A 27260-nucleotide genomic window follows, 5' to 3' on the forward strand; every position below is an offset into this window, starting at 1 on the left:
ATGAGGTTAATTAAAACAGAGGTAACTCTAAATAAATTATTTTGTTGTTAGGAGTTCGAAAATATTTTTTTACAAAATAATATGGTTGTTCATAGTACGAGATCAGAAGTAATACTAAACACTGACAAAATGTGGTACATATAACAAATAGTGAGACGAGATATAACACAAAAACAAGCAAACATTGAATAACAAAAATGCATTAAAAATTGTGTCAACAGGTCAAATTAACGCGAAAGAACGATTTGAGAGTACTCGCAGTTACTGAAAGCTAGTTAAAAGCCAAAAACAATTAATAACAAAATAATCATGCATCAGAGACTGAAACCAATCAAAGCAAACCACAGGGATTTAGTATTTTAACGCCATGGACAGTCAAAGAAGACATGACTTGTGAAATACCTTAATAAAAGTATCGACAGGCAGTAGGATTGTTAGAATTTAACTATTAGTTAGGATAGTTAGGATGTACCAAGTATCAAATCAATATCTTCAAGCACGGAGAACAAAGTGTCGAAACTGAATATTTGAGTGAATTTACTAAGTCCATAGGCCATATAACTTTGAACGAGCAAACTTCGAACTTGATCTAAAACTTGTCCTGATGAAAGTATATACAAAATATCAAATCAATATTTCAGGCAGGAAGAAAAAAGTGAGGAAAACTGATTTGCCGGACTGACGGATGGACAGACAGACAGACGGACAGAGTGCAAACCTAAAGCCCCCTTCGACTTCGTCGGTAGGGGACTAATAAAAAAAGCAAAGTGCTCGTCAGATTTTTCTATTGATTAAAGTTTATTATTCGTTAAGGATATATCTGACACATTTAAATAAAATATCATTTCGAACTCTTGAAATAAAGGAGATCAGTGTAAACAATGTATTGTGTTATAACTACCACTTCTCTCTATTTCAGTTCTACCCTTGATGTATACTTGTCAAGACTTTTTGCATGGAAACTACGCTTAAATAAATTAATGTGTACTTGTATAACATTGCAAAGGACTACTGTGAAATATGGAATGTCTTAAGTTAAACAACTAAAAAAAATTAAATACATATCAACTTATAAAAAAAGACACAATAAATTGAAAGACAAATATAATGTTTTATAAAAATGACCATAAACCCACTAATTCATGGTATGGCATCAATATTTCTGACCTGACACTACGTACTTTTTATTGCTTAATTCTTTAGAATTTAATATGCAATGTGTCGGGTTCTTTCGGGAATATTCCCAGGTAAACCCTCATCAGAGACCGACCTTTATATATTTATTTCGTATCTAGTATAGTAGATAGATGTGTGTCTGTTTCATAACATTTTTTTTTCAATTGACAACACGTGCATATAGGTCTACGTTGTAGCTAGTCTTTTTACAGACTAAAGAAACTGCCTATGTTGATCATCACTATTGTTTAATTATTCAAATATATAATGAAAAGACTTATTGTCTTTATTTTTTTAACACTTATCCAACATAAATCTACACGGGATCTATTAGAGAGAGTATTTATCAATGCTATATTGTTGAAATCAGGGTATACTAGCGTGTTTGTTTTATCATTTATATGATAATATACAAAAGTCTCCATGTTTAGCATTTGAAGATGTTTGTGTAGGTACTCTGCCGGGTAGAAACATGAATATATAAGAACCCGTCAGATATCTCAGATACGTGATCTATTGAAATAAATCGGCATCATGTCTTCATTACATCTGTTTCACAGTTTAATGGTTGTAAACTAAAGCCTCCTGTGGAGGGGTATGTGAATCGATGTCTTCGACTTAATGATTAATTATCATGTCGCTAATATTCTTATTGTTTTTGAAACTCATATCTGGTTTAGATTTAAATATTTGTTTGGCAATCGGATCTTTCCGAATTATATACCAGAACTTTGTTATAATCTTTTTAAGCTATTCAGCATTATTATGATACGTTGTAATGAACATATTTCTGCCTGTTATTTTATTATCATATTGTTTCTTTCGAAGTTTTAGTTGTCTGTCTTCGTGACGAATTTTGTGCAATATTTGACTGACTATTTCTTTCGTGTATCCCCGTCTTGATAATTTATCTATAAACAGTTTAATACGTTTATTAAATTCGTCCTTGCTGCTAGTGTTTCTAAGAATTGGAGTCCCTTCTCCTGTTATACAAGAATAGGCACAGTTTTTAGCATGGCTCGAGCTTCACTGTAAGTACTGCAATTTTTCAGTGGGTTTGGTGTATCAGTTTACATCAAGTATACCGGTTTCGGTGAACCGTTTTCCTTTATTCAATACAACATCTAGGAATTTCATAGTATCAGTATTTATTTCAAAAGTAAATTTCAACAGGTTATGTTTCTTATTTGCTATTTCAAATAGTTGTTTAATTTGCTCACTGCTTCCATTAAATATAATAAAGCCATCATCTCTCATTCGTTTATGAAATTTAATATTATCTTCGTATGGATATTGTTCTATAATATTATTTATATGGTCAAATATAGCAATATCAGATATTTCCGGGGAAGCAACTCCGCCCATTGAAACGCCAACGATTTGTTTATATGCGTTTTCATTAAAAGTAAATTCATTTTTTTGTCAGCAAAATATTAAGAATATAAAGTAGACTTTCTGTAGATGGTCTTTAAATATCAAATTCTTGATTTACATGGTCTGTAAGCGTATTTTCTATAGCCGTTTTGATTTCATTGAAATTAAGATTAGTATATAACGATGTTAATCATAGGAAACAAGTAGAGCATTCTGTTCCGTGTGAGTGTTTTCTATTACGTTGTGCACGATGTTTGTACTACTTAGCGTTACACGACGTTCCTCATAATGAAGCGATTTCGAAGATTTCAAAGAACGTTTCAAGCGTTCAAGCTTATAATTGAAGAGGTCAATTTACTGTTGTGAATTTGGAAACCGATTTCGGTTTGTCTGAAAATGCATAGTTTAACAAATAAAACTCAAAGTGGTCGTACAGCTATTTTTTTTTAATGAATATTCATTTATAGGAGTTGTCAGCCTTTCCAGGCCATAATTGATCATTTTACTCTTGGCAGCAGTTCGCATTAATGAATCATACATTAATTTCCAAATTTATACAAATTTCTTTTTAATATAAATTAGATTTTGAATTTATTTTCCCTTTTTATTGCATATTTATACATACTCCTTTTGTTGCATTTGTTTCCGTTTCCGTTTCCTTTCTATATTTTATCATTTCCCGATGCTTTCTTTGTCGCCAAATTTCTAGGTAGTTAAACATTTTGGATTCATGTTTTTCTCATTTCCGCATTTTTGTGGCATTATGCATATCCTTTGCATATCCTTTGTTTTGTTATAATTGCCAGCAATGGTTTTTCTCTATTTTATTTTATTAACAAAAAAAAAATTATGCATGTTGCTTTTGATGATTTAAAACTTGCAGATAGACAACGTTCCTGGAATAAAACAAATGTCATGAATGTGCTGGAAAAAAACTAAGATCCCGATATTTTTTATATCAATCTCATTTGGTCAACATTTGAATTTAAACTTAAACTTTTCCTTTATCATACATTGGTTATATTATAACTTATATTTTTATTTTCATTCGAATTAAACTGGAAACAAATAATTATGATATAAAATTAAAAACCCGAGCATGACATCAATTTCGTTTTGCGAACGTTGGGACAAAACGGCTATACTTTTTGAAACGATATAAAAATCTTGTTGCCTATCGAAAAATGTTAAACACTATATTGTTTAAAAAGAAAAAGAAAAAAACCTTTTACCGCCTAGTTTTATTTTGTATGATCTAACTATGCTTATTTAATATACAGCCGGTTAAAACCTCAATTGTAAAGAAAATACAGCGTTTTTTTCGTTGGGACAAGATGGCTATACTTTTTGAAGTCATTGCAATAGAAACTATACGCATGGTTTCCGGCAAAAAATATCATGAACCAGGAGAAAAGTAAAAAAAACTTTCAAAATATCATAAATACTTTTCCTCTCAGCTTTTCCAATTTCACGGTTTAAAAGCGTAAACCCGATATATGCGTACCTTGCATATGCTTGGACATTTTTCAGACCGTTTTCAAAAATAACAATTTCCGGTTTACGATTTCAGTGATATTGATTTTGCTTTAACACGCGAATAGCAATAACAATGGCAATACTCTTGTGAAGTTTTACGATGATCAGAAAAAAATACCGTAGGAAAGAAACGGAACTCTTTTGCACACAAAATGAAACGTTGGACATTACGTGTTTGCGTAAAAATGGGATAATTAAGTGTTATAATTCTTGATATTTTAAATGTCGGTTCCTTTTTATCTTTTTTTTCAAGTCTAATGTAATAAATTCAACCAGAAATCACTATATTTTTATCGAATTGACCAGTCTACGTATTTATTTTCATGCTATTCTATAGCAAAATGGAATTCGTATCAACATCGTGCGCAACGTCTATGTATCTGATAAAATCGCTAGTATCTGATAGATATGTTTCTTGCGCCTTCACCAGTGGAAGAAGAAAAATTAAATAATCTAGGTATTTTCCAATGTTTAGTAGTGGTCCCGAAGATTGGCTAATGATCGGTCGACCTGGCACATGTACTTTTTCTTTATTCATACATTTATTCTGGTACATTTTTAATGTTTCCGTACTAAGTTTCTGAATCTTAGGAAGGAAGTAGGCTTTAGGAGTTTTAAATGTTTTACCTTCTTCTCGTAAGAATTTGAAAGATATTTCGTCTATTTCATCATTCTCTTTCATACGGTATACTATTTCATTGACTATTTTTCTGGTGTTTTCTATGTCAATATTCATTATTTTAGTATAGTGAATACCGTCATTAAATTGGGATTCGCCTTCAGTAAGATAATCACGTTTATTTTGTATACAGTCGTGTTAATTTTGTCGGTTTTATAAATACATATATTATTGTCATTTTTTAATTTCTTTATGCATTCAACATTCCGATTTAGACATATTGTATTTAATCTTCGGCATATATTTTGATAATTTGTGTTTTGTGTAGAAAATGTATTTTTCTATTGAATTATCGCCTATGATTGGAACTTGAAAGTTAGACTTCACTTTGAAAGGGTGGTTTTTAGTTGCTATGCGTATATTAGTACCGAAATAATATTTCAGTCGCAAAGACCTCTCAAATGATTGAAAATTTTTGTATCAGTTGTCTGTGATAACATTTGTTTGAAGGAACAAATTTGAGACCTTTTGCTATAACTTTAAATTCAGTTTCAGTTATATCTCTTTTAGATAAGTTAAGGACGAACTATTTTTGAAAGTTTAGGTCCCGTTTCTTATTTTCAATAGTAAGATTGTGTTTAAATCTTATATGTTTATTCTGTGTTTTATTTCTTTTCTTGTTTTTATAATATCTTCTGGTATGACCCATGATTATCAATGGTGTCAGTGGTCAGTGCGCTTTGTTGAAATAAAGGTCATTATTAGAGCCTTTTGGTAAATGAATGATAGATGATAATTATTCTGCAGCTAATAGAATTCTTCGATTTAAGAATAAAGGCGTAACCACTGGTAGATTGGCATACACATACTCTTATTTCTGTATTAGTGATTTTATTTTCATTCCTTTAGGAATATTTGCTAGTAAATTCTTTCTATTTTCCGCTGCCATGCATTTCATTTGTATTTATTAAAACATTAATTGTAAGCTTTCTCCGTCTTACTTGTGTTATATATTCATTTGTTATATAAGGGTTTTGACATGATATGATGATTACTGATTGATTGTTGGTTGTTTACCGTCCAGTACGAAATATTTCATGTTTGTTTAGGAGAATAAATTGTGACGGCATAAAGTTGTTTGCTAGTATATTAGTATAACTTCCATTGATACAATGATGAATGATTTATTGTTGGTTTCTTGCTGTCCAGTGGCACATATTTCATGTATGTTTAGGACGATGATAATGTGATGACATAAGTTCGTTTGCTAGTATAATAGTATAACTTCCGTTGATATAATGATGTATGATTGATTGTTGTTTGTTCAACGTCCAGTGGCAAATATTTCATGTATGTATAGGACGATGATATTGTGATGACTTAAGGTTGTTTGCTAGTATAATAGTACAAACTTTCTTTGTTCATTGCCAATCATATTAACTTGTTATCAGTTTCCATGTTACCTTCCAAGGTTTGACATGATATAGCGATGACGAATGGTTGTTTGCTTATATAATAGTACTAGTATAACTTTCATACTTCAATGACAATCATATTCATTTTTATTTGTTTATGTGTTTGATTCTTGGGTTTGACATGATATTACGATGAAACGTGGTTGTTTGCTAGTATAATAGTATAACTTCAATACTTCATTGACAATCACAGTTGTTTTTTGTTTCCTATTCATGTTTCCTTCTAGGGTTTTACATGATATAACGATGAAGCATGGTTGTTTGCTAATCTAATAGTATAACTTCTATATTTCATTGATACTCATTATTTAAGTACTTGATCAGATGACTTTCATTAATCAAATTGTTTTCGTTCTACCCTTGATGTATACTTGTCAAGACTTTTTGCATGGAAACTACGCTTAAATAAATTAATGAGTACTTGTATAACATTGCAAAGGACTACTGTGAAATAGGGAATGTCTTAAGTTAAACAATTAAAAAAATTAAATACATATCCACTTATAAAAAAAGATGCAATAAATTGAAAGACAAATATAATGTAATATACATATATTTAACTAAAGTTTTATTCATAAATAAGCATGACGAGCCAGCAGCAACTGACGTTATCAGTCCCAAGATATCGAATATGGTTAAACATGTTGGTAAGATCTCAATCAAAAATAGAATACACTTTTCTTTTAAAATTATTATAAGCCAACTTTAAAATATAAAAACAGGGAATTGATAATGATCACAACTTTCAAATTTCGTATTTATGTAGTCTATTTTAATAATGTGTGACCGAAAACTATAACAAAGTACGGTATATCATTTAAATCCGTATGCTGAAAAATCCTTTTTGTTCAAGGACTTTCCGTTTTAAATTTTCTTTGCAGTTCTGTATTTTTGTTATCTTAATTTTTAAAATACGGTTGGGAAAAGTCTACTGACACGATTTATCTGGAAACGGATATGACAAAATTTAAATATTGAGGTTTTTAATGCCTACATTACATTTATGCATCCTTTCACAATATTTCCTGACGATAGCGGGAAAGGGTTACTTAGTCAATCTTAGGTAAAAAACTAATATTGTTGCTTTTATCTGGAAGACGAATCACATTCCATTAAAACAAAATCAGCTAACGAAAAAGAATCATCTGATGAACGCACCATTTGCATCTGCGCCGATTGCATACATCTTTACTTTCTCGAAGAAAAGAAACCAAAAGAAAAGCTCTTAACGTGTAAGTCGAAAACAAATTTTATATAATTAATATAAAAAATCGGTTAATCATCATACTTCATACGTCATTAATTTTATATTTTCCGCAACAACAAAACGAGTTAAAGATGGCAAATCTAGCAAGGAACTAATATATAGGGATAGCTACGCTTCTAAAAGGCAAACCAGTTAAGATATATATAAAACTGTACAACGTGGAAAAAAAAACGAATATGCGTAGACACATGTCCATTATTGCTGAATATATATTCATATCTAAATGTGATTTGTGTCATTTGTCTCACTGACTTTAAATAATTATGTATTCTGGACAAAATATTTTCATAACGACACATAGTATTTAATTGCATGCAAATAAGAAATTCCCTATGCTTGACCTGATCAAATTTCTGTCAAATTTCTTAAATATATGTTAAACAATCAACGCCTGCTGATCACTTAAAATTCACGGAAATAAACTTTACACGAACAAGACAAAACATATATACTGTTTTTGAACACTTATGTTGCTCTCTCGATGTATGTTTGTCGTCGGATAGCTATGTTATTGATATATAAACCACTCTCCCCTTATTTATGTGTGATCCATTTTCGTTGGATAGTTGGGTGTATCTTTATTCAAGATTGACTTATTTCATAGCTGTAAAGGTATCAACATGTATGCTATCACGAAAATAAAATAAAAAGTATTTGCAACAGCAAAATGTATCGCACAATATTGACCGCATAACAGTGGTGCATGTATCAGATAAATCGAAATTGTTCAATTTTATCATACATGCAATGGAATAAATTGTTTATCATAAACCTCAACAATAACATGACAACATACGATAATGACTTTTAACGAATATAAATCACAGACAAAGATATAACTAAGGCTATCAAAATGATAAAAGGGGAGATTAGATAAATGTCAATATGAAATGCAACCATATGTCAAAGACAAATTTAAACAGAAAATATGCCCAGCTTTGAAGTTAGTTACACACGTCTAAATGACAAGCAACTAAATAAAACGTAATAATAAAGTGAATTATGTGGTTTATGAAGAAATATTTCCAGGAACAGTTTTGGAAAAAAATAATTGTGTGGCTCTATTTTTGTCAAATTAAAAAGTTGAAGAGATTCAATTGAACGGCGAGAATTCAAATTCGAAGACAAACAAAAAAAAAGATTCAGCACACGTGCAGAAAAGACATATAAAGAATGCCTTTTGAAAGATGATGCGGTAGTGGATTAAAGTTATTACTTTTTAAACAATCTTAATCTTATAAAAGAGTTTCAAAACGACTTCATTACCAAAGATTTGTGAGACAAAATTATATAATATGAATATAAGGAGATGTGGTGCGATTCCCAATGAGACAACTATCCACCAAAGTTCAAATGGAGTGGATGTATGCAATTATACAATCATTGATTATATTCATTTTATTAGAATTACTTTGATTATATCAAATAAGTTTTCAACTTTCTTCAGAAGACAAATATCATAAATACTTTGAAATTGTTTTAAGAAATTATCTCAGCTTTGTTGAAAGTCATAATAGGCCTCAATATGTATGTTAACATCTGTAATTTTGTGTAATAATAACAATAAAATATGATTTAACATAACATGAAAAACAAGCAAAAAGATTACGCAAACAACTGAACAAAACAGGCCACACAAAGAGGAATGCATAAAATATGACGGAAAACTTTTATGCGTATATAAAAGCATACATTTCTGTCGACCTTACAATTTATTTTTAGAATCCACAACCATAATATTTGTATGTACTTTTCATAACATATACAGGCGCCTTATATATTTCATGGTCAAAATTTTGAAGAAAAACAATTTTACAGTTAAGGATTCTCACTATTTATCACTTAACATACACACGTTTTACGATTTTGAGATACTTTTTAAACCAATTGCCCAGCATTGCAAACTTTTTAGTCATTTATATTAATATGTAAATTACAAATCCAGTTCAATATCCATTGAATTCAATCTACCTGAGTACCGATAATCATAACAGAAACTACTAGACAAAACGAAACGCCATTACATTTTTTTTAAATGTCAAAGGTATGGCGAATTCACCAACTATATACATAACTGGCGATTGGGAAATTTACACAAATACTACAACTGCAAATACCTAGATTATCTGAATGACAATTTTTGTAAAGTCAACGAACACCTTAGACACAACAAAATATCTTTTCCCATTTGTTGTTCCAAAAATCAAATGAATGGATTCTTCATCTATATGTTATTCAATGCAATCGAGGATTGGAACACGCATTCTAGATTATAGCTCAAAAAGGGTTGAATTAATATATAAAAAGACATTTTCCTCGTTGTTAACAGGTGATTTACATTAAAAGGATCCTATTGGAATTAAGCGGCAACACTTTTATTGGCAATCCTTGGAAATCTATCAATTTATCAAAAATGTTTTAGGATTTTGCTCGACATAGCATTGTGTGTGGACTTCATACCTGCCTATTATTTACTTAAATTTTGAAACAAACATTGTAATGTTAGATTAATTATTGAACCATGCATGCATATATACTAAACTAAAACTTGAATACACGTTTTTTTATATCCATTAAACATCTATAACTTATTATCGACAAATAATATTTTAATCAGGGGTTGTTGATATCAAGCTAATAACTTTCGAGTTTGCTGCCGAAGATAATCGGATCGTGATATTGATAAACAATAAAAACAGAGCACGTGGAAAGTGCAACAGAAAAGTGAATTTGTTAACTTAGCTATTCCTTGACAGTTGTTTAATGCTTTAATGTATTAAATTGGTTTTATTTTAAATCTGTTATTTTTATATCCTTTTAATTCTTTCATCACTGTTTTTTTCCTCGCACTTGCGCTGTGCGGTGGCCAAAGTTAAATTGAGAGGTCTCGTAGTTAAGGTCACGGCATACGTGAAAATATCGGCGAATTAGTGTCTGCAAAGTCAATAATTCAATATCGGTACATTTATGAAGATTTTAACTAGAGGCTCTCAAGAGCCTGTGTCGCTCACCTGACTCTACTTTGGTTTTAGAAATCATGTAAAGATAGATAAAAATCATAACAGATACCCAAATAATGATTGAGGCCAAATTTTGATTAATATTGGTCCCATTATTTAATAAAATATCCTGGTGGCCATCTTGAACAGTAAATCGGCAACAAAGTAGCAACACTTGGTCAGCACTTCATAAGGAACATTCATGCCATGTTTGGTTTCATTCCATTCAGTGGTACTCTAAAAGAAGACATTTGTATGTATTTCCCATAGGGTCCTATGTTAAACTAAGCCCCCCCCCCCCCTAGCGGCCATCTTGGATGATGGATCGACTGCAAAGTAACAACACTTGGTCAGCAACTCATAAGGAACATTCATGCCATGTTTGGTTCAATTCCATTCAGTGGTTCTCTAAAAGAAGACAATTGTATGTATTTCCCATAGGGTCCTATGTTAAACTAAGTCCCCCGCTGTCGGCCATCTTGGATGATGGATCGGCTGCAAAGTAACAACACTTGGTCAACATCTCATAAGGAACATTCATGCCATGTTTGGTTCCATTCCATTTATTGGTTCTCTAAAAGAAGACATTTTTATGTATTTCCCAAAGGGTCCTATGTAAAACTAAGTCCCCCGCTGGCGGCCATCTTGGATGATGGATCGGCTACAAAGTAACAACACTTGGTCAGCATCTCATAAGGAAGATTCATGCCATGTTTGGTTTCATTCCATTCAGTGGTTCACTAAAAGAAGACATTTGTATGTATTTCCCATAGGTCCTTTGTTAAACTAAGTCCCCTGCTGTCGGCCATCTTGGATGATGGACCGACTGCAAAGTAACAACACTTGGTCAGCACCTCATAAGGAACATTCATGCCATGTTTGGTTTCATTCCATTCAGTGGTTCTCTAAAAGAAGAGATTTGTATGTATTTCCCATAGGGTCCTATGTTAAACTAAGTCCCCCGCTGGCGGCCATCTTGGATGATGGATCGGCTACAAAGTAACAACACTTGGTCAGAACCTCATAAGGAACATTCATGCCATGTTTGGTTTCATTCCATTCAGTGGTTCTCTAAAAGAAGACATTTGTATGTATTTCCCATAGGGTCCTATGTTAAACTAAGTCCCCCGCTGGCGGCCATCTTGGATGATGGACCGACTGCAAAGTAACAACACTTGGTCAGCATCTCATAAGGAACATTCATGCCATGTTTAATTCCATTCCATTCAGTGGTTCTCTAAAAGAAGACATTTTTATATATTTACCATAGGGTCCTATGTTAAACTAAGTCCCCCGCTGGCGGCCATCTTGGATGATGGATCGGCTACAAAGTAACAACACTTGGTCAGCACCTCATAAGGAACATTCATGCCATGTTTGGTTTCATTCCATTCAGTGGTTCTCTAAAAGAAGACATTTGTATGTATTTCCCATAGGGTCCTATGCTAAACTAAGTTCCCCGATGGCGGCCATCTTGGATGATGGATCGGCTACAAAGTAACAACACATGGTCAGCACCTCATAAGGAACATTCATGCCATGTTTGGTTTTATTCCATTCAGTGGTTCTCTAAAAGAAGTCATTTGTATGCATTTCCCATAGGGTCCCCCACTGGCGGCCATCTTGGATGATGGATCGGCTACAAAGTAACAACACTTGGTCAGCACCTCATAAGGAACATTCATGCCATGTTTGGTTTCATTCCATTCAGTGGTTCTCTAGAAGAAGTTCAAAATGTAAAAAGTTAACGCCGACGACGGACGCCAAGTGATGAGAAAAGCTCACTTGGCCCTTCGGGCCAGGTGAGCTAAAAACTGCAAAATTTTGTTAAAACTACCAATTCGGTGGCAGCAACCCAACAATGGGTTGTTCGATTCGTCTGAAAATTTCAGAGCTGATAGATCTTGACCAATTGAACAATTTTACTCAATGTCACATTTGCTCTAAAAGCTTTAGTTTTTGAGATTTAAGCCAAAAACTGCATTTGACCCCTATGTTCTATTTTCAGCCATGGCTGCCATGTTTGTTGATGGATCAAAACTTTGGATACAATTTATAAACTAGATACCCTAAGGAACATTTATTTAAAGTTTGAAGGTATTTTGCCTAGTAGTTTCAGAGGAGAAGATTTTTGAAATAGTTTACGACGACAGACGACGACGACAGAGGATAACAGATGCCAAGTGATGGCCTAAAAACCACAATTCCAGGGTCATACCTCTTAACATGTCTAACTTACCATTTCTTTGATTAGGCATAGTTTGTATATTAACAAGGTCCCTTGGTCTCTGCTGGTTCAAGTTTGGAGGAAGGGGAGGGCCATGCATCATAAACATCCCAGGAGGTATTTGCGGAGGTGGACCACCAAGTGGTGGAGGAGGTCCAGTCCAATATGGTGGAGGCCTGCTCATGGCTGGTGCTTCTGGATTGTAAGGTTCGAAATGTTCTAGAATACAAATTGAGATAAAAAAATATACTTACTATGTCATGTCAATGGTCTTCAAAAAATGATGGCATTATCGTTAACAAAATGTGTTTGTTTTAATTTTGAAATATGACACAATCAAACAGTTTTCCTTGCATTAATGTTTTCAGTTAGTCACAGGTTTATATTAACAATTTTCTGAAGCAGAGACACAAGATGCATACATAACAAAATAAGCAATGAAATCTATACAGAAAAAAATTTAATGCAAGAAAACTGTGCTTGGGCTCTTACTTATGATAATTTCTAGGAATTGCAACATGAATTTGGAAACAATGTAGTGAAATGTACTAGTCCTACTGTACAATCTAAACATTCTATTCATTGAAGACATTTTGTGGTTTTAAAGAACGTGAAGGATGCCTTCAGCAAACTGGTAATTATTTTTTTAATATTTTCCGTGGTATCCGATGGGATTTTTCTTTTTGAGAACCTTACCCTATCTCAAAATAAAATAAGAAAAGCAACATATATGTATCAAATTTTTCCTTGCTTGACCCTGTTGTTTGTTCATGGAAAAATACATTGTATTCAAATGAATATAAATTAGTATTAGGTTAGGCGGAGGGTTTGGGGCCAGGAAACATGTTTAACCCTACTCCATTCTGTATGTGCCTGTCCCAAAGTCAGGAGCTTGTAAATCAGTGGTTGTCATTTGTTGTTGTATATCAAATCTGTTTTTAGTTTTATTGTTTTGTACATAAATCAGGCCGATAGTTTTCTCGTTTGAGATATTTTACATCTATGATTTCAGGGCCTTTTATAGCTTACTATGCTGTATGGGTTTTTCTCATTGTCGAAGGCTGAAAGGTGAGCTATAGTTGTTAACACCTATATCTTTTGGTCTTTGGTGGAGAGTTGTCTCAATGGCAATCAAATCACATCTCCTTATTTTCATTTATAGTATAAACCTTGTGCAGTTACTTTCATAAACTTTTTCTTTGGTAGCTATAGGAAAATTTTGAATTCTTTCTTTCTGCATAACACACTGTCATATATTTGTGTGCACTTATATATCTAAAAGGTTTAAAATTCTGAGAAACCTGAGGCATGCATGTACAAACCTGGCCTGGGTGGTGGAGGCCGTATTATTTGTGGTGGTGGTCCACCATGTGGTGGCATTGGTGGTGCTCCACTGGCTGGAGGAGGTGGTGGTCCTGTAAGATAGAGCATATAAAATTACATCTGAGGTGTAACAACGAAAAGCATTTTTAACTTTACAGTTCCTTTTACAAAAATTTAAAGTCATTCTGAGAATAAAGGTGTTATTGTAAACAAAAACTTATTTTGTAATGAATGAATGAAATTTTATACTGAATGAGTGAATGTAAAAAAATCATGAATTTAAAGAATGCTTCAATGAATGGAATGATTTTTCCAGACAGAATGAGTGAATGTAAAAAGAATGAATTGTTAAAATGAATAAATGAATACCACCAATTATAAGGGGACAACATATTTTTTTCACAAAACCAACATGATGGCAGCAATAACTAGAGGCTCTCAAGAGCCTGTGTCGCTCACCTGATTCTACTTTGGTTTTGGAAATCATGTAAAAATAGATTAAAATCATAACAGATACCCTAATAATGAGTGAGGCCAAATTTGGTTTAATATTGGTCCTGTAATTTAATAAAAAAAATCCTGGTGGCCATCTTGAACAGTAAATCGGCAACAAAGTAGCAACACTTAATCAGCACCTCATAAGAAACATTTATGCCATGTTTTGGTTTCATTCCATTCAGTGCACCTCTAGAAGAAGCATTTGTATGTATTTCCCATAGATTCTTATGTTAAAGGAAGTCCCCCCATTGGCGGCCATCATGGATGAAGGATCAGCTTCAAAGTATCAAAACTTAGTCAGCACCTCATAAGGAACATTCATGCCATGTTTGGTTTCAATCCATTCAGTATGTGGTTCTCTAAAAGAAGACATTTGTATGTATTGTCCATAGGGTCCTTTGTTAAACATTGTCCCCATCTGGCAGCCATCATGGATGAAGGATCAGCATCAAAGTAACAACAATTGGTCAGCACCTCAAAAGATACATGTATGCCATGTTTGGTTTCATTCCATTCAATGGTTCTCTAAAAGAAAACATTTGTACGTATTTCTCATAGGGTCCTATGTTAAACTAAGTCCTCCGCTGGCGGCCATCTTAAATTATGGATCGGATTCATAGTAACAACACTTGGTCAGCACCTCTTAAGGAACATTCATGCCATGTTTGGTTTCATTGCATTCAGTGGTTCTCTAAAAGAAGACATTTGTATGTATTTCCCATAGGGTCCTATGTTAAACTAAGTCCCCCGCTGGCTGCCATCTTGGATGATGGATCAGCTTCAAAGTAACAACATTTGGTCAGCACCTCATAAGGAACATTCTTGCCATGTTTGGTTTCATTCCATTCAGTGGTTCTTTAAAAGAAGACGTTTGTATGTATTTCCAATAGGGTCCCATGTTAAACAAAGTCCCCCGCTGGCGGCCATCTTGGATTATGGATCGGCTTCAAAGTAACAACACTCGGTCAGCACCTCATAAGGAACATTCATGCCATGTTTGGTTTCATTCCATTTAGTGGTTCTCTAAAAGAAGACATTTGTATGTATTTCTCATAGGGTCCCATGTTAAACTAAGTCCCCCGCTGGCAGCCATCTTGGATTATGGATCAACTTCAAAGTAACAACACTCGGTCAGCACCTCATAAGGAACATTCATACCATGTTTGGTTTCATTCCATTCAGTGGTTCTCTAAAAGAAAACATTTGTATGTATTTCCCATAGGGTCCTATGTTAAACTAAGTCCCCTGCTGGAGGCCATCTTGGATTATGGATCGGCTTCAAAGTAACAACACTCGGTCAGCACCTCATAAGAAACATTCATGCCATGTTTGGTTTCATTCCATTCAGTGGTTCTCTAAAAGAAGACATTTGTATGTATTTCCCATAGGGTCCTATGTTAAACTAAGTCCCCCGCTGGCGGCCATCTTGGATTATGGATCGGCTTCAAAGTAACAACACTCTGTCAGCACCTCATAAGGAACATTCATACCATGTTTGGTTTCATTCCATTCAGTGGTTCTCTAAAAGAAGACATTTGTATGTATTTCCCATAGGGTCCTATGTTAAACTAAGTCCCCTGCTGGCGGCCATCTTGGATTATGGATCGGCTTCAAAGTAACAACACTCGGTCAGCACCTCATAAGAAACATTCATGCCATGTTTGGTTTCATTCCATTCAGTGGTTCTCTAAAAGAAGACTTTTGTATGTATTTCCCATAGGGTCCTATGTTAAACTAAGTCCCCCGCTGGCGGCCATCTTGGATGATGGATCCGCTACAAAGTAACAACACTTGGTCAGCACCTCATAAGGAACATTCATGCCATGTTTGGTTTCATTCCATTCAGTGGTTCTCTAGAAGAAGTTCAAAATGTAAAAAGTTTACGCCGACGACGGACGACGAAGGACGACGCCGGACGACGCCGGACGACGACGGACGACGGACGACGGACGCCAAGTGATGAGAAAAGCTCACTTGGCCCTTCGGGCCAGGTGAGCTAATAATATAAGGGATTTTATTCGAAAACAAATTTGTCGTTCACTTCTTTAAGGGGAAAACTTAGCCATTCAAGTATATAAATTATGTTCAAATTTTTTTTTAATTTTAAAGTTTCATATGATTGTGTAGGCTTATGATAGTAAATTCAACCGAAAACAAAATAATATACTCATGTACACCACCAAATATTCAAAAATTCGATTGTTCTGACAATAAAATATGACGAGTATCATAACAGATAACTTGTGTCATTTTTCATACAAACAATGGTAAGATTTATTTGCTCTTCCAGTTATGCAATATCCTCTGACGTTACACACTAGGTTCCTCTAACGACTAGACATATAAGTAACGTAGTTTCAAAACAATTGTGTGTGATCTTATTTTGGAAAGCAAGTTATTGGGAGTTGTAATAAATGAAACATGATAAGTTATAACTGAATTTTTCAGAAGACTTTATTGTAACTTTAGCTAGTAACACTTTGTGAATCACCTCGGATGATCGTAAAACATCATTATAATTAAATCTTGAACAATTTAGAGTTATTGCCTTTTCGCTTTCTATACAGTCTTATATGTGTCCCTTTTCAATGCACGTTTTATGTTGCATTAATGTCTAACAGATTGGAAGTTTCGGTTTTTTTTTAATTATCACTTTTAAATATTTAAAAACAAACAACTAGGATTACCCCTCTATCTTGCACACTTGAAACATATTGTTTTGGGATGGATGCATAAGTTTTTCCGCTTTTGATAATGAACTTTGATTATTGTCAAATTTCTTCATTTCGTGGTTATCTTATTATTAAGGGAATTTGTTATGTCCAAAGTATGTTTAAAGGAATATACATTATTAAACTTTTAAAGTTTCAGGTAGAAATAAAATGATTCACATATAACAATATTTTTGATATCGTAGATGATGGCACCCTGTTTTCGATATACTCCAATTAGGCTTAAGCTTATGTCCATTCACTTGGGTTAAGCCATTCTTGATTAAATGTCGGTTTCTTCAATTCTAATTTTCTTAATTGATTCATGATTTGCAAAAAAGTGTTTTCAGTGAAGCAGTCTATTAACAAAAAATGACATATCTGAGTCAAACCAAGTTGCACCTTGTTGGGTAAAGTTGTAGATAAGTTGACCTTGTGCACAATAAATAGTCAAATTTAGACCTTCTCCTCTTTATTTATAAATCTAAATTTGATTTCGAATATTACCTTTAAATGATATTACTTTAAGTGCACAAATATCAAAATATTATTTTTTAAATGACATTTACAAAATATAGGTGCCGTTGCATTCTACAATGGACGCGGATTTTAAATGACATAAAAGCAGAACCAACTCTCATACTTTTACGTTTATGGTCAATGATAGATAAACCATATTTTTTCTGCTTTGAACTAATTGGCGGGACAATATTCTGTTCACATTTGTCATACTTAGTACGTACTTCTGCATTTCCAGTAGAATCTCGATAACTTCTAATCACAGAATAAGCAAAAGTTCTTACAATGAAATAAATAGTATTGTAGGACTAGGATTTTTGTAATTAATTTTCCAATATAAAAATGTAATGTTACGCAATGTCATGCAGTCATGCAACTATAAAAAAATATTACCTTAATGAAAGATGTTATGCTTGAAACAATATTTGTATGGAACGACGTATCAATTTAGGTTAAATTCATCCATAATTCTGTAATCTTAAGATAGCTTTTTAATCGAGAAAAACAAATTTAATGTATCAAATTGTTAGGGACATGTAGGGACTGCTTGTGCATTTCAGGGATAATTTGTGAATTACCGAAGAAGGCATGTATAGGATGTCTGCTTGATATTTGTCTTAATTGTTACTGTTTATGGTAGGCGGACCTTATTATTGTTTTTAGATTGGGCATTCATTAAGTATACAAGGTTATATTTTAACAAACAACAGGTACATTTCGTGTGAAAGTCACCTACCGCATTTTATAACTGTTAAATCAATCTTGATCAATGTTGATATCATGATGTTCTCATTGATAGCCGACTATGGAGTACACTTTTCAACCAATACTCAACAAATGACTCTAACACAGAGGCTAGGCAACCATCATCAATCGGTTAGTGCTGGAAATATTGTAGCCCATTTCACAAGTACATGCACTTTAACATTCCTGTCCCCTCGAATTATAGAATCAGAATTAAAACACCCAGGATAAAATGATAAGGTGGGTGTTCACAACAAGACAGTAATTCGATTATTCTCCTATGGTAAGATATCTAGAGTTTTGACTTTTTCCGTTTCAAACAATGAAATTGTTTTTATTGTCAGAAAAAAATCAACATCACGTCAAAGGTTTAAATATAATATGTCTCCGACTGTAAATGCATAAAATCCGATTACTTCGATATTTTCTCTCCTGTTAACATTTTTTTAAATACGTTGTACATGGTTAGGCTTGACACTTCTGTTATTATCAATTTGATCTATGTTTTCTTACAAGTTCTGGATTCATAGTACATGTACTGTGTACACGGTGTATATTCAGAACGCTTGCTTCTCGATTCTATCGCCGGTAACACTTGCTTTCCGATTTCGGAAACGCATACTTTCGATATTACAAAAGAAAATTACAAAAAGGGTTGAAAGATAGGTTGCTACAATCTTTAAAAAACATCAAATTACATTTCCCTTTAATGGCATTAAATTTGACGTGACGGAAAAAACAAATAACCATGTTTCCACTTTTATAATCTGTTTGTTTCTTTAAATGTTAAACATGTTAAAAGAAATAATAATTGTGTTTACACCAGAACTGCGTTGTCTTGCAAAACACACTTTGCAGCCAACCATATCCAACTATTAACAATCTAATACTTTATAATCTATCTTTCTAAACACTGTTTTTGTTTAAAGGTTTTATATTTCATGTGTATACAACACACAAGACCGCAAATGATTTAATCAGGTTTATTCTCGTTTTCTAAAATTTGACTTGTAACGCTTACTATAAGATTCAAGGGTTGCAAGTTCGGTCGAATGTAATATGTTCAAAAATGTTTCATTGAAGAACATGTTACCTTAATGAACGATCATTTAAAAAGGGGCCCGGGTGGGGATGTTGATTTTTTCTATGATATATTATGATTTCCAACTATGAAAAAACACATATTTTGATCTTGGAGAAAGATTAAGTCAAAAAATATTCTGATTGAGTTTTGTTGTCATCTAATTTGATATTGAGTTCTCAAAATAATAGATAATGATTTGATGCCTGCCTGGTACGAATACGAATTTCAGAATAAATTTTAAAAATCAATCAATAACCCCATATTTGCCTCTAATTTTTCAACATTCCAGCCTTGATAGGCCTATTGGATATTTCTTTTCCTTTTTATTGGCGTATTCTTAATTTTTAAAGAAAGATATATTATTTTCCATATTTACGAAAAACATATCGGTAACATTCCCTTAAAAATGTCGACCGATAGAATATTTAACAATTGAAAGTTCTAGGAAAAGGGAGACCCGAAATTGCAGCAAAAACAATCGGCTGACAGAATAGAGACTAAGTGAATGTTTAATTGATACGTTTAATAATAAAGATGATTCTGACGTAGCAGTAACTTGCAAAAGTCAATAAACTTCTGTCCCCAGACAGTTGAAAATAAACATCATAGTCTAAAGGAATACTGTGCATGAACAAAAACTATTATTCTTCTTCACGGTACCAAATTTCATTATATGGAAATAATAGGGAAATCTAATGGACTCGCCGCAATTCATTATTTGAAAAAAAACTAAGTTATGACTTCGAACATACGGATTATTTTGAGATAAATGTAATACATAATAAGAGGTTCTCAAGAGCCTGAATCGTTCACCTGTAATGTTTTGCTTAAATCTTTCATCAATGATTATTTTTGTTTTTCAATATATATTAATCATGTTAATGAGTGGCTTAAAAATGCCATTTAAATGTTCTTTGTATCTGTCATATTTTCTTCAAAAGCATAAAAATGCATTTTACCCCTATGTTCCATTTAAGCCATAGTGGCTATGTTTCTTGACGTACAAGGTAATAAAATACAAAATTTATACTAGATACTCTGAACCCCAATCAGCCCAAGTTTGGCTGAAATTGATTCACCAGTTTCAAAGGAGAAGATTGTTTAAAGTAAGCTAACTAGATGAAGAAATTGTGAAAAATTGTCTTTAAATGGCAATAACTCCTTTAGGGATCAATTGACAATTTGGTCATAAAACGTATTTGTAGATCTTACTTTGCTGAATATTTTTGCTGTTTACAGTTTATCTTTATCTATAATACTATTCAAGATAATAACCGAAAACTGCAAAATTTCCTTAAATCATCAATTCAGGGGCAATAACCCAAACATCAAATACCCGATTTGGCTGATAATTACAGGGCAGGTAGAACTTGACCTAATGAATACTTTAACTTCTTGTCTGATTTGCTCTAAATGCTTTGGTTTTTGAGATATAAGTCAAAAACTGCATGTTACCCTATGTACTATTTTCAGCCATGGTTGCCATGTTTTCTAAGGAAACAGAACATAAAACACAAACTTTATTTTCGATAACCTAAGCATCATACAGTTTGAGTTTCGTTCAATTTGGTTTACTAGTTTCAGAAGAGAAAGTTAGAAAACATGATTAACAAAATGTGTAAAATTGGCCTTAAAGGGCAATAACACCTTAAGGGGTCAATTAACAATTTTAGTCATATAAAACGTATTTGTAGATCTTACTTTGTTGAACATTTTTGCTGTTTACAGTTTATCTTCATCTATTATGATATTTAAGATAATAACCAAAAACTGCAAAATGTCCTTAAAATTACCTATTTAGTAGCAGCAACCCAACAATGGATTGACAGGGGTTCAAATTAGCGGTGGTCCGAGGTCCGCGACCTTCCACTTTTGCAATCGGACTTTCGACTTGGTTACTAGCTACGCCCGACGGACCATCGACTTGAAAGAAAATAAAGAAATAACTTTGAAAACCTTTTTACCAAAGTCTCCAAATAAACGATCTCAAAACTTATATCATCTTTATTATTCATGACAGCGATGTTAATTTTGTTCAACCGCTAGCTTTATACAGAAAATCGCCGACAAGTAAGTTCAAGTAAGGTGTAAATTCGAGTAAAATCGTATCTGACTTGACAAAAACAACATTGAAAAAAAAATGGATGCCATGAAGACAATTACAATATCGGGTCCAATTCCGGAAGCGGATTAGGGTAATTCCGGATTTTGGCGATCACCTACATAAAAAAAAAATTCCAGGCAGGTGACAAAATATAACTATGATTATGAAATATAAACACTAGAATTGAAAACCCAAAGATATATGGAAAAGAAAGAAAAAGCAGAAAATATTTTATACAGAAACTCAAAATTACTTTTTGGCAAATTTTAATGTCAAAATCCAATACAATGTGACAGTATAAATTTTCTTTATCAGTGATAAATGCTGATAATGCATGTAGATGTTTTTAAAGTGTAAACATATTACTGCAATTTCAAGGGGTAATTTTTTCTCAATTTAAATTTTGAAGGGCCTGTTAAAATAGCTGGAAGTTTCTTACTTTATTTTCACAGATAGTACAACTAGATATGATACCTGAATGTAAGCAAATCAGCATAAGCTCCAGTGGACTTTACAATCGATCTGAAATACGTGTGAGCCCTGAGATAATCATGGCATAATTAGCAATTTAATATCAATCGTTGAGACAACACACCCATCCACAGTGACACCTTCCCCAATACCAAAAAAAAAAGATTACTTGAATTAATTATATACAAGACAATTACATTTATCGTGAAAAACCGTGAAACAAACAATGAAATAAGCTAACCTTATACCAAAAGCACATTAATTTTGTATCTAACTGAGTTATGAAATATTTTAAGTAAAAGTAGGACCTGGAATTTAGGTTGTGGACCTTTCAGTTTGGAGAGTCAAAGGTCCTGGACCTTCCAGTACCAAATGTTAATTTGAACCCCTGATTGATAGATTCATCTGAAAAGTTCAGGGCTGATAGAACTTAATGAACTATTTTACCCATGTCTGATATGCTCTAAATGCTTAGTTTAAAAGATATAAGCCAAAAACTGCATTTTACCCCTATGTTCTATTTTTAGTCATGTTTTTTGACAAAACAGAACTTTATTCTAAATACCATAAGGATCATTCAGCTTAAGTTTGGTTGGAATTGGTTTATTAGTTTCAGAGAGGAAGATGTTTGAAATAGTTTACACCAGACGGACGACGACGACGAAAAGGTGAACTAATAATGACGCAAGATTCGTTTGTCTTTGCTGAAGTGTCTATAACACATATTTTGCATCATCACCTTTCAACTTTTAAAAGTAAACTAAATATTGGTGACAATTACCAGGTTTATTCTGTTATGACAAGATATATAAAGGAGTTTTCCGTGTCTACAAAAACGTCAAATATATAATTTCAATATGTCTCGTGCAGTAAATGTAATAAATCTGATTACTTCGGAAAAAAAAGTTACGTAAATTCATTGTAACTAGCGTTAGGAGTGACACGGCTGTTACTATCGATTTGATCTATGTTTTTAGATGTAACAATGTATAGTGCCTGTGATATGTAGTTTTTAAAAGATGTTTTCAACATCATTGATGTTCATTTTGTATAATGTTTTTTAAAAACAAAATGGCATACGACAGGCGCTTCTGTTGCAAAATATTATTAGCCTTGTATCTTGATGAGATTTTACAGGTTCGATTTCAGAACAAATCCTTTATTTTTTGTTTACGTAATACAATCATCTGAGACGATTGACATAACACATTTTATAATAATTTTAGTCATTCATTCTCAATCCAGTTGATAGGTATTCAAAGTTTTTGAAGTTATATCTTAGTTATTTTTTCGTGAAAGAATCTTATAGTTTCAAAAACTTTTTAAAGAATTGCGAACCATACGTAACTGTTTATGATATTTCTCTGGCATAGCTACTCTAATAGTCGTAGCATTCACAATGTAACTTTCTTATTTATTTTTTGAGAAATTACATACCCACAAAATCGGAATTCAAAATGGTGGCTTTCTTAGTTACGGACTTGTAGAACGTGGAATCTAACCCTTCAAATTATTTGTCAACGTCCAATGCAAATAATCGTTACATACGAATTGCATTTGAACTGACAATTAATATTTGATTCCATTCCGAAGCTTTGAACAAGAAGTTCTCAAGAGCGTGGACAGCTCAACTGGTAAATATATGCTATTTTGAAATTTGCAATAAGTTCTATTAAAAAGAAGATTTGGTGTGATTGCCAATGAGACAACACGTCACAAGACACCAAATGACACAGAAATTAACAACTATAGGTCACCGTACGACCTTCAACAATGAGCAAAGCTCATACCGCATAATCAGCCATAAAAGGCCCCGAAATGACAAATGTTATACAATTCAAACGAGAAAACTAACGGCCTAATTTATGTACAAACCCAACCCTCCCCTTAACCTGGGACAGTGGTGTAACAGTACAACATAAGAACGAACTATAAAAATCAGTTGAAAAAGGCTTCACTCATCAGATGGATACAAATAGAAATACATCTAACAAAAACACAAAGTGGACGTGACCGGGTACTTGTACATCCCAACAACAAAAAGACACTTAGTACAAATCTGAAAGTACTCGCAGTTACTGACAGCTAGTTCAATGCCACTAACTACTAATAAAAAAAATCTAAGAATTAATTATCAATCAGTACACATCCAACATCCAATAGATTTAGTTCAAAGACGTCATAAACAGTCAGAGAAAAACATGAACTTGTGCAATGCCAAGATACAGGTATCGATCCATGAATGTGCATATGCATATAACAATAATATTTAGTTTGCTTTTAATTTACTGATAACAAAATCAATATTAATACCAATAAATGGTGAATGTGTCCATGGGACACAGATGATGCCCCCGCTTGCATATAACGTTAAAAAGGGATATAACTCAAGAACTGTAAAAGTGCCGCTACTCAAATTTGTACTTGATCTGAGTTTTGTGGTAATAAGCAGTGTGTATACGTTTCATAACATAAAGTTGAGGCAAACTTAAGTTAGAGAACGGAAACGAAAAATTCAGCAATTTTTCCATTTGTAAAGGAGCATAACTCTAGAACGGTGAAAGTCACGCCATCAAAATTCAAACATGCTCTGTGTTTTGTGGTAATGAGCACTGTGTATAAGTTTCATAATATTTGGTTGAGGCAAACTAAAGTTAGAGAACGGAAACCAATTTTGGGACATACGGACGTACAGACGGACAAGGGTACAACTTAATGCCCCCTCCAATACGGCGGGGGCATAATAGAAACAATATTCCAAGATCTAATTACAGTATGTTTGCTTATTTGTAAACCTTATTAAATGGCATTTTTTAGATTTTGTATTGATGAAAATATTTACCTTTCGAAGTTGATACCTATCTAGTTAAGTCTTCAAAACAATTGGAAAATTTATAAGATGAAGGTCGCTATAAAAAAACAATGAATACTTTCAGATCTTATATTGAAATATTTTTATTTTTTAAAGTTTATCTTTATCCACTATAGTTTTTGACAAAAATGCAACAACAAAATGGAAAAACATCATTACTCAGGGAAACAACGTTATGTATAGATTTCAATTTGATAAACATTTTGCTATGTATTGTAGTTCTCTTTATATCATAGTTCCTGTTACAAATTCATTTCAATGATAAATAGGTCAGTCAGGAGCAACAACTCTTATTAGGAGTCGGATTACAATTTCGGCCTTGTTGACTTGCTTGTTGATCTTCTTATGCTGAACAAATTTGCAAATTACAATTTCTATCTATAATTATTATTGTTTCTACAAAAAGTCAAACATTCGTAAAATCTTGTACAGTTAAATACTCATAAATCTAAATTGGCTGAACACTAGGGGGTTCTTTATATCTATCAGAGTTTCCGCAAACAATGCAAACAGTGTTAAAATAATCATTCATAGACCATAACTCTTTTAAGGCCTCAATTGACAAGTTCTGTCAATTAATTATTTAAGAACTTATTGTTTTGGTAATTTGTCCTGTATACAATCTCTCTCTATCTGTTATTGTTTTTATGACATGTTTGATAAGAACCAAAAACTTGGAAATTACCCCCAAACAAAGGTCAAGGTCAAATGTCAAGGTTCTCACTAACCATTTCCAAGTTATAGTCATGATAATCATTTGAAAAAATAAGAAAAAAAAATCCCATAGGGTTCTATAGTAAACCACTGCCTTTTTTATGTCCCTCCAAGTACTCCTTTATAAACCCTAACGCATAAACAAAATGCTGATGGCCCCACTAGACATGTTAGTCTAACATACTGTGGAACCCTAAGTAAATCTGAAAAGTGGTTTTGGAAACTACAATGGACAAGTTCAAATTTGAAAAAGCGGCGGAAGGAGAAAAAGGAAGAGGAATATTAATAACTGAGCAAAACCAATAAGTCTCCAAACTTTGTCAAGAAGACTTAATAATTCGAAAATATTTTGGCCGATTTTTCTAAAAACAAATCTATAGGAGATAAACATTCTGTTGATTATTTGTACTCAGTCAGTTTTTAGTTTATGGGTAATAGGCTCAAAAATGTAAAATGTTTTAAAACTTGACATATCAAGAGTGATAACTCCAAAATCTGATTTCTCTGAAAAGTTCTTAGGGGTTAAACCTTGACCTGCAGAACATTTTTATTCCTGTTAGTTTTAGAGATATAAGCCAAAAACTGAATCTTACACCAATTGTTTATTTGTAGAAACTGAGGTCATGTCTTAGATGTATCAAACCCCGAAAAATTAAATTTGAAATACATTCTAGAAGTTACATAGAGAAGAAGATTTGTTTTGTTTCGTTCATGACGACGGAAGGACGGAGAACAGACACCAAGTGAATCAAAACATGACACTGACTTTTACGTCAGGTGAGCTAAAATGCATAAAAAAAACGTCTGATATATACGTTCTACAACAGAATGAGACCTATAATATCAAATTGTTTTAGTTCAAAGGACAAGAACACTGTATCGCGGAGTTTTCAGTTGAAATACAAAATGAAAGTAGTAAGGGCATTTAGGCCATATTTTGGCTCAAGAAAATAAAGTGTTAGAACTTTTTTAAATTTGCATATATTTTTTAGATATGCACAAAGTCAAGAAATGTAAATACATTACCTAAGATTTCTTTTCACGGGAGAATTATATCATAGTTTTGGAAGTACACAAGCAAAGGGTGTTTCGATTTACATTAACAAAATAATTAAACATGAAATTATTGACAAGTATGTAGATCAAGAGGGAAGAATTGTTTTAATCAACATAGAAATTGATAAAAATATATATTTACTTTTGTTAACCTTTACGCCCCAAATACATGTAAAGATAGAAATATATTCTTTAAAAAAGCTTTAAGTGTCATTGAAAAATATAGCCTTAGTATACTTGTTATAGGGGTAGATATTAATGAACGCTTAATATAAAAGATAGAAAAAGTAATAGAAAAGATGAACAAAAAATAAAGAATAAGACAAATGCGTTGAACAGTTTAATAAAAAAAACTAAAAGTTATAGACATCTGGAGAGTAATAAATCCAAATAAAACACAATATACCTGGAGAAGAAAAAATAATGAAGTAGCTAGTAGAATTGATTATTTTCTTGTTAGTCAAGACGTGAGACCTAGAGTACTCCACATT

General features: G+C 32.7%; 1 protein-coding gene across 2 annotated transcripts in view; it reads right to left on the reverse strand.

Annotated features, from left to right (window-relative positions):
- Positions 1–27260, reverse strand: part of LOC127722050 (uncharacterized) — a 275032-nt gene that overhangs the window by 187324 nt on the left and 60448 nt on the right. Inside the window, exons 1-3 of one of the 2 annotated variants that reach the window (XM_052228895.1) lie at positions 18461–18571; positions 13996–14088; positions 12686–12892 (exon numbers count right to left, since the gene is read on the reverse strand). In XM_052228895.1, the coding sequence (XP_052084855.1) occupies positions 12686–12892; positions 13996–14088; positions 18461–18506 (346 nt within the window). In that variant the 5' untranslated portion in view covers positions 18507–18571. Of the gene's footprint in view, positions 1–12685; positions 12893–13995; positions 14089–18460; positions 18572–27260 lie in introns of those variants that run through there. The other variant, XM_052228896.1, reaches the window with a different exon arrangement.

The sequence above is a fragment of the Mytilus californianus genome, unplaced genomic scaffold, assembly GCF_021869535.1.
Source record: "Mytilus californianus isolate M0D057914Y unplaced genomic scaffold, xbMytCali1.0.p SCAF_12, whole genome shotgun sequence".
Classification (NCBI taxonomy): domain Eukaryota; kingdom Metazoa; phylum Mollusca; class Bivalvia; order Mytilida; family Mytilidae; genus Mytilus; species Mytilus californianus.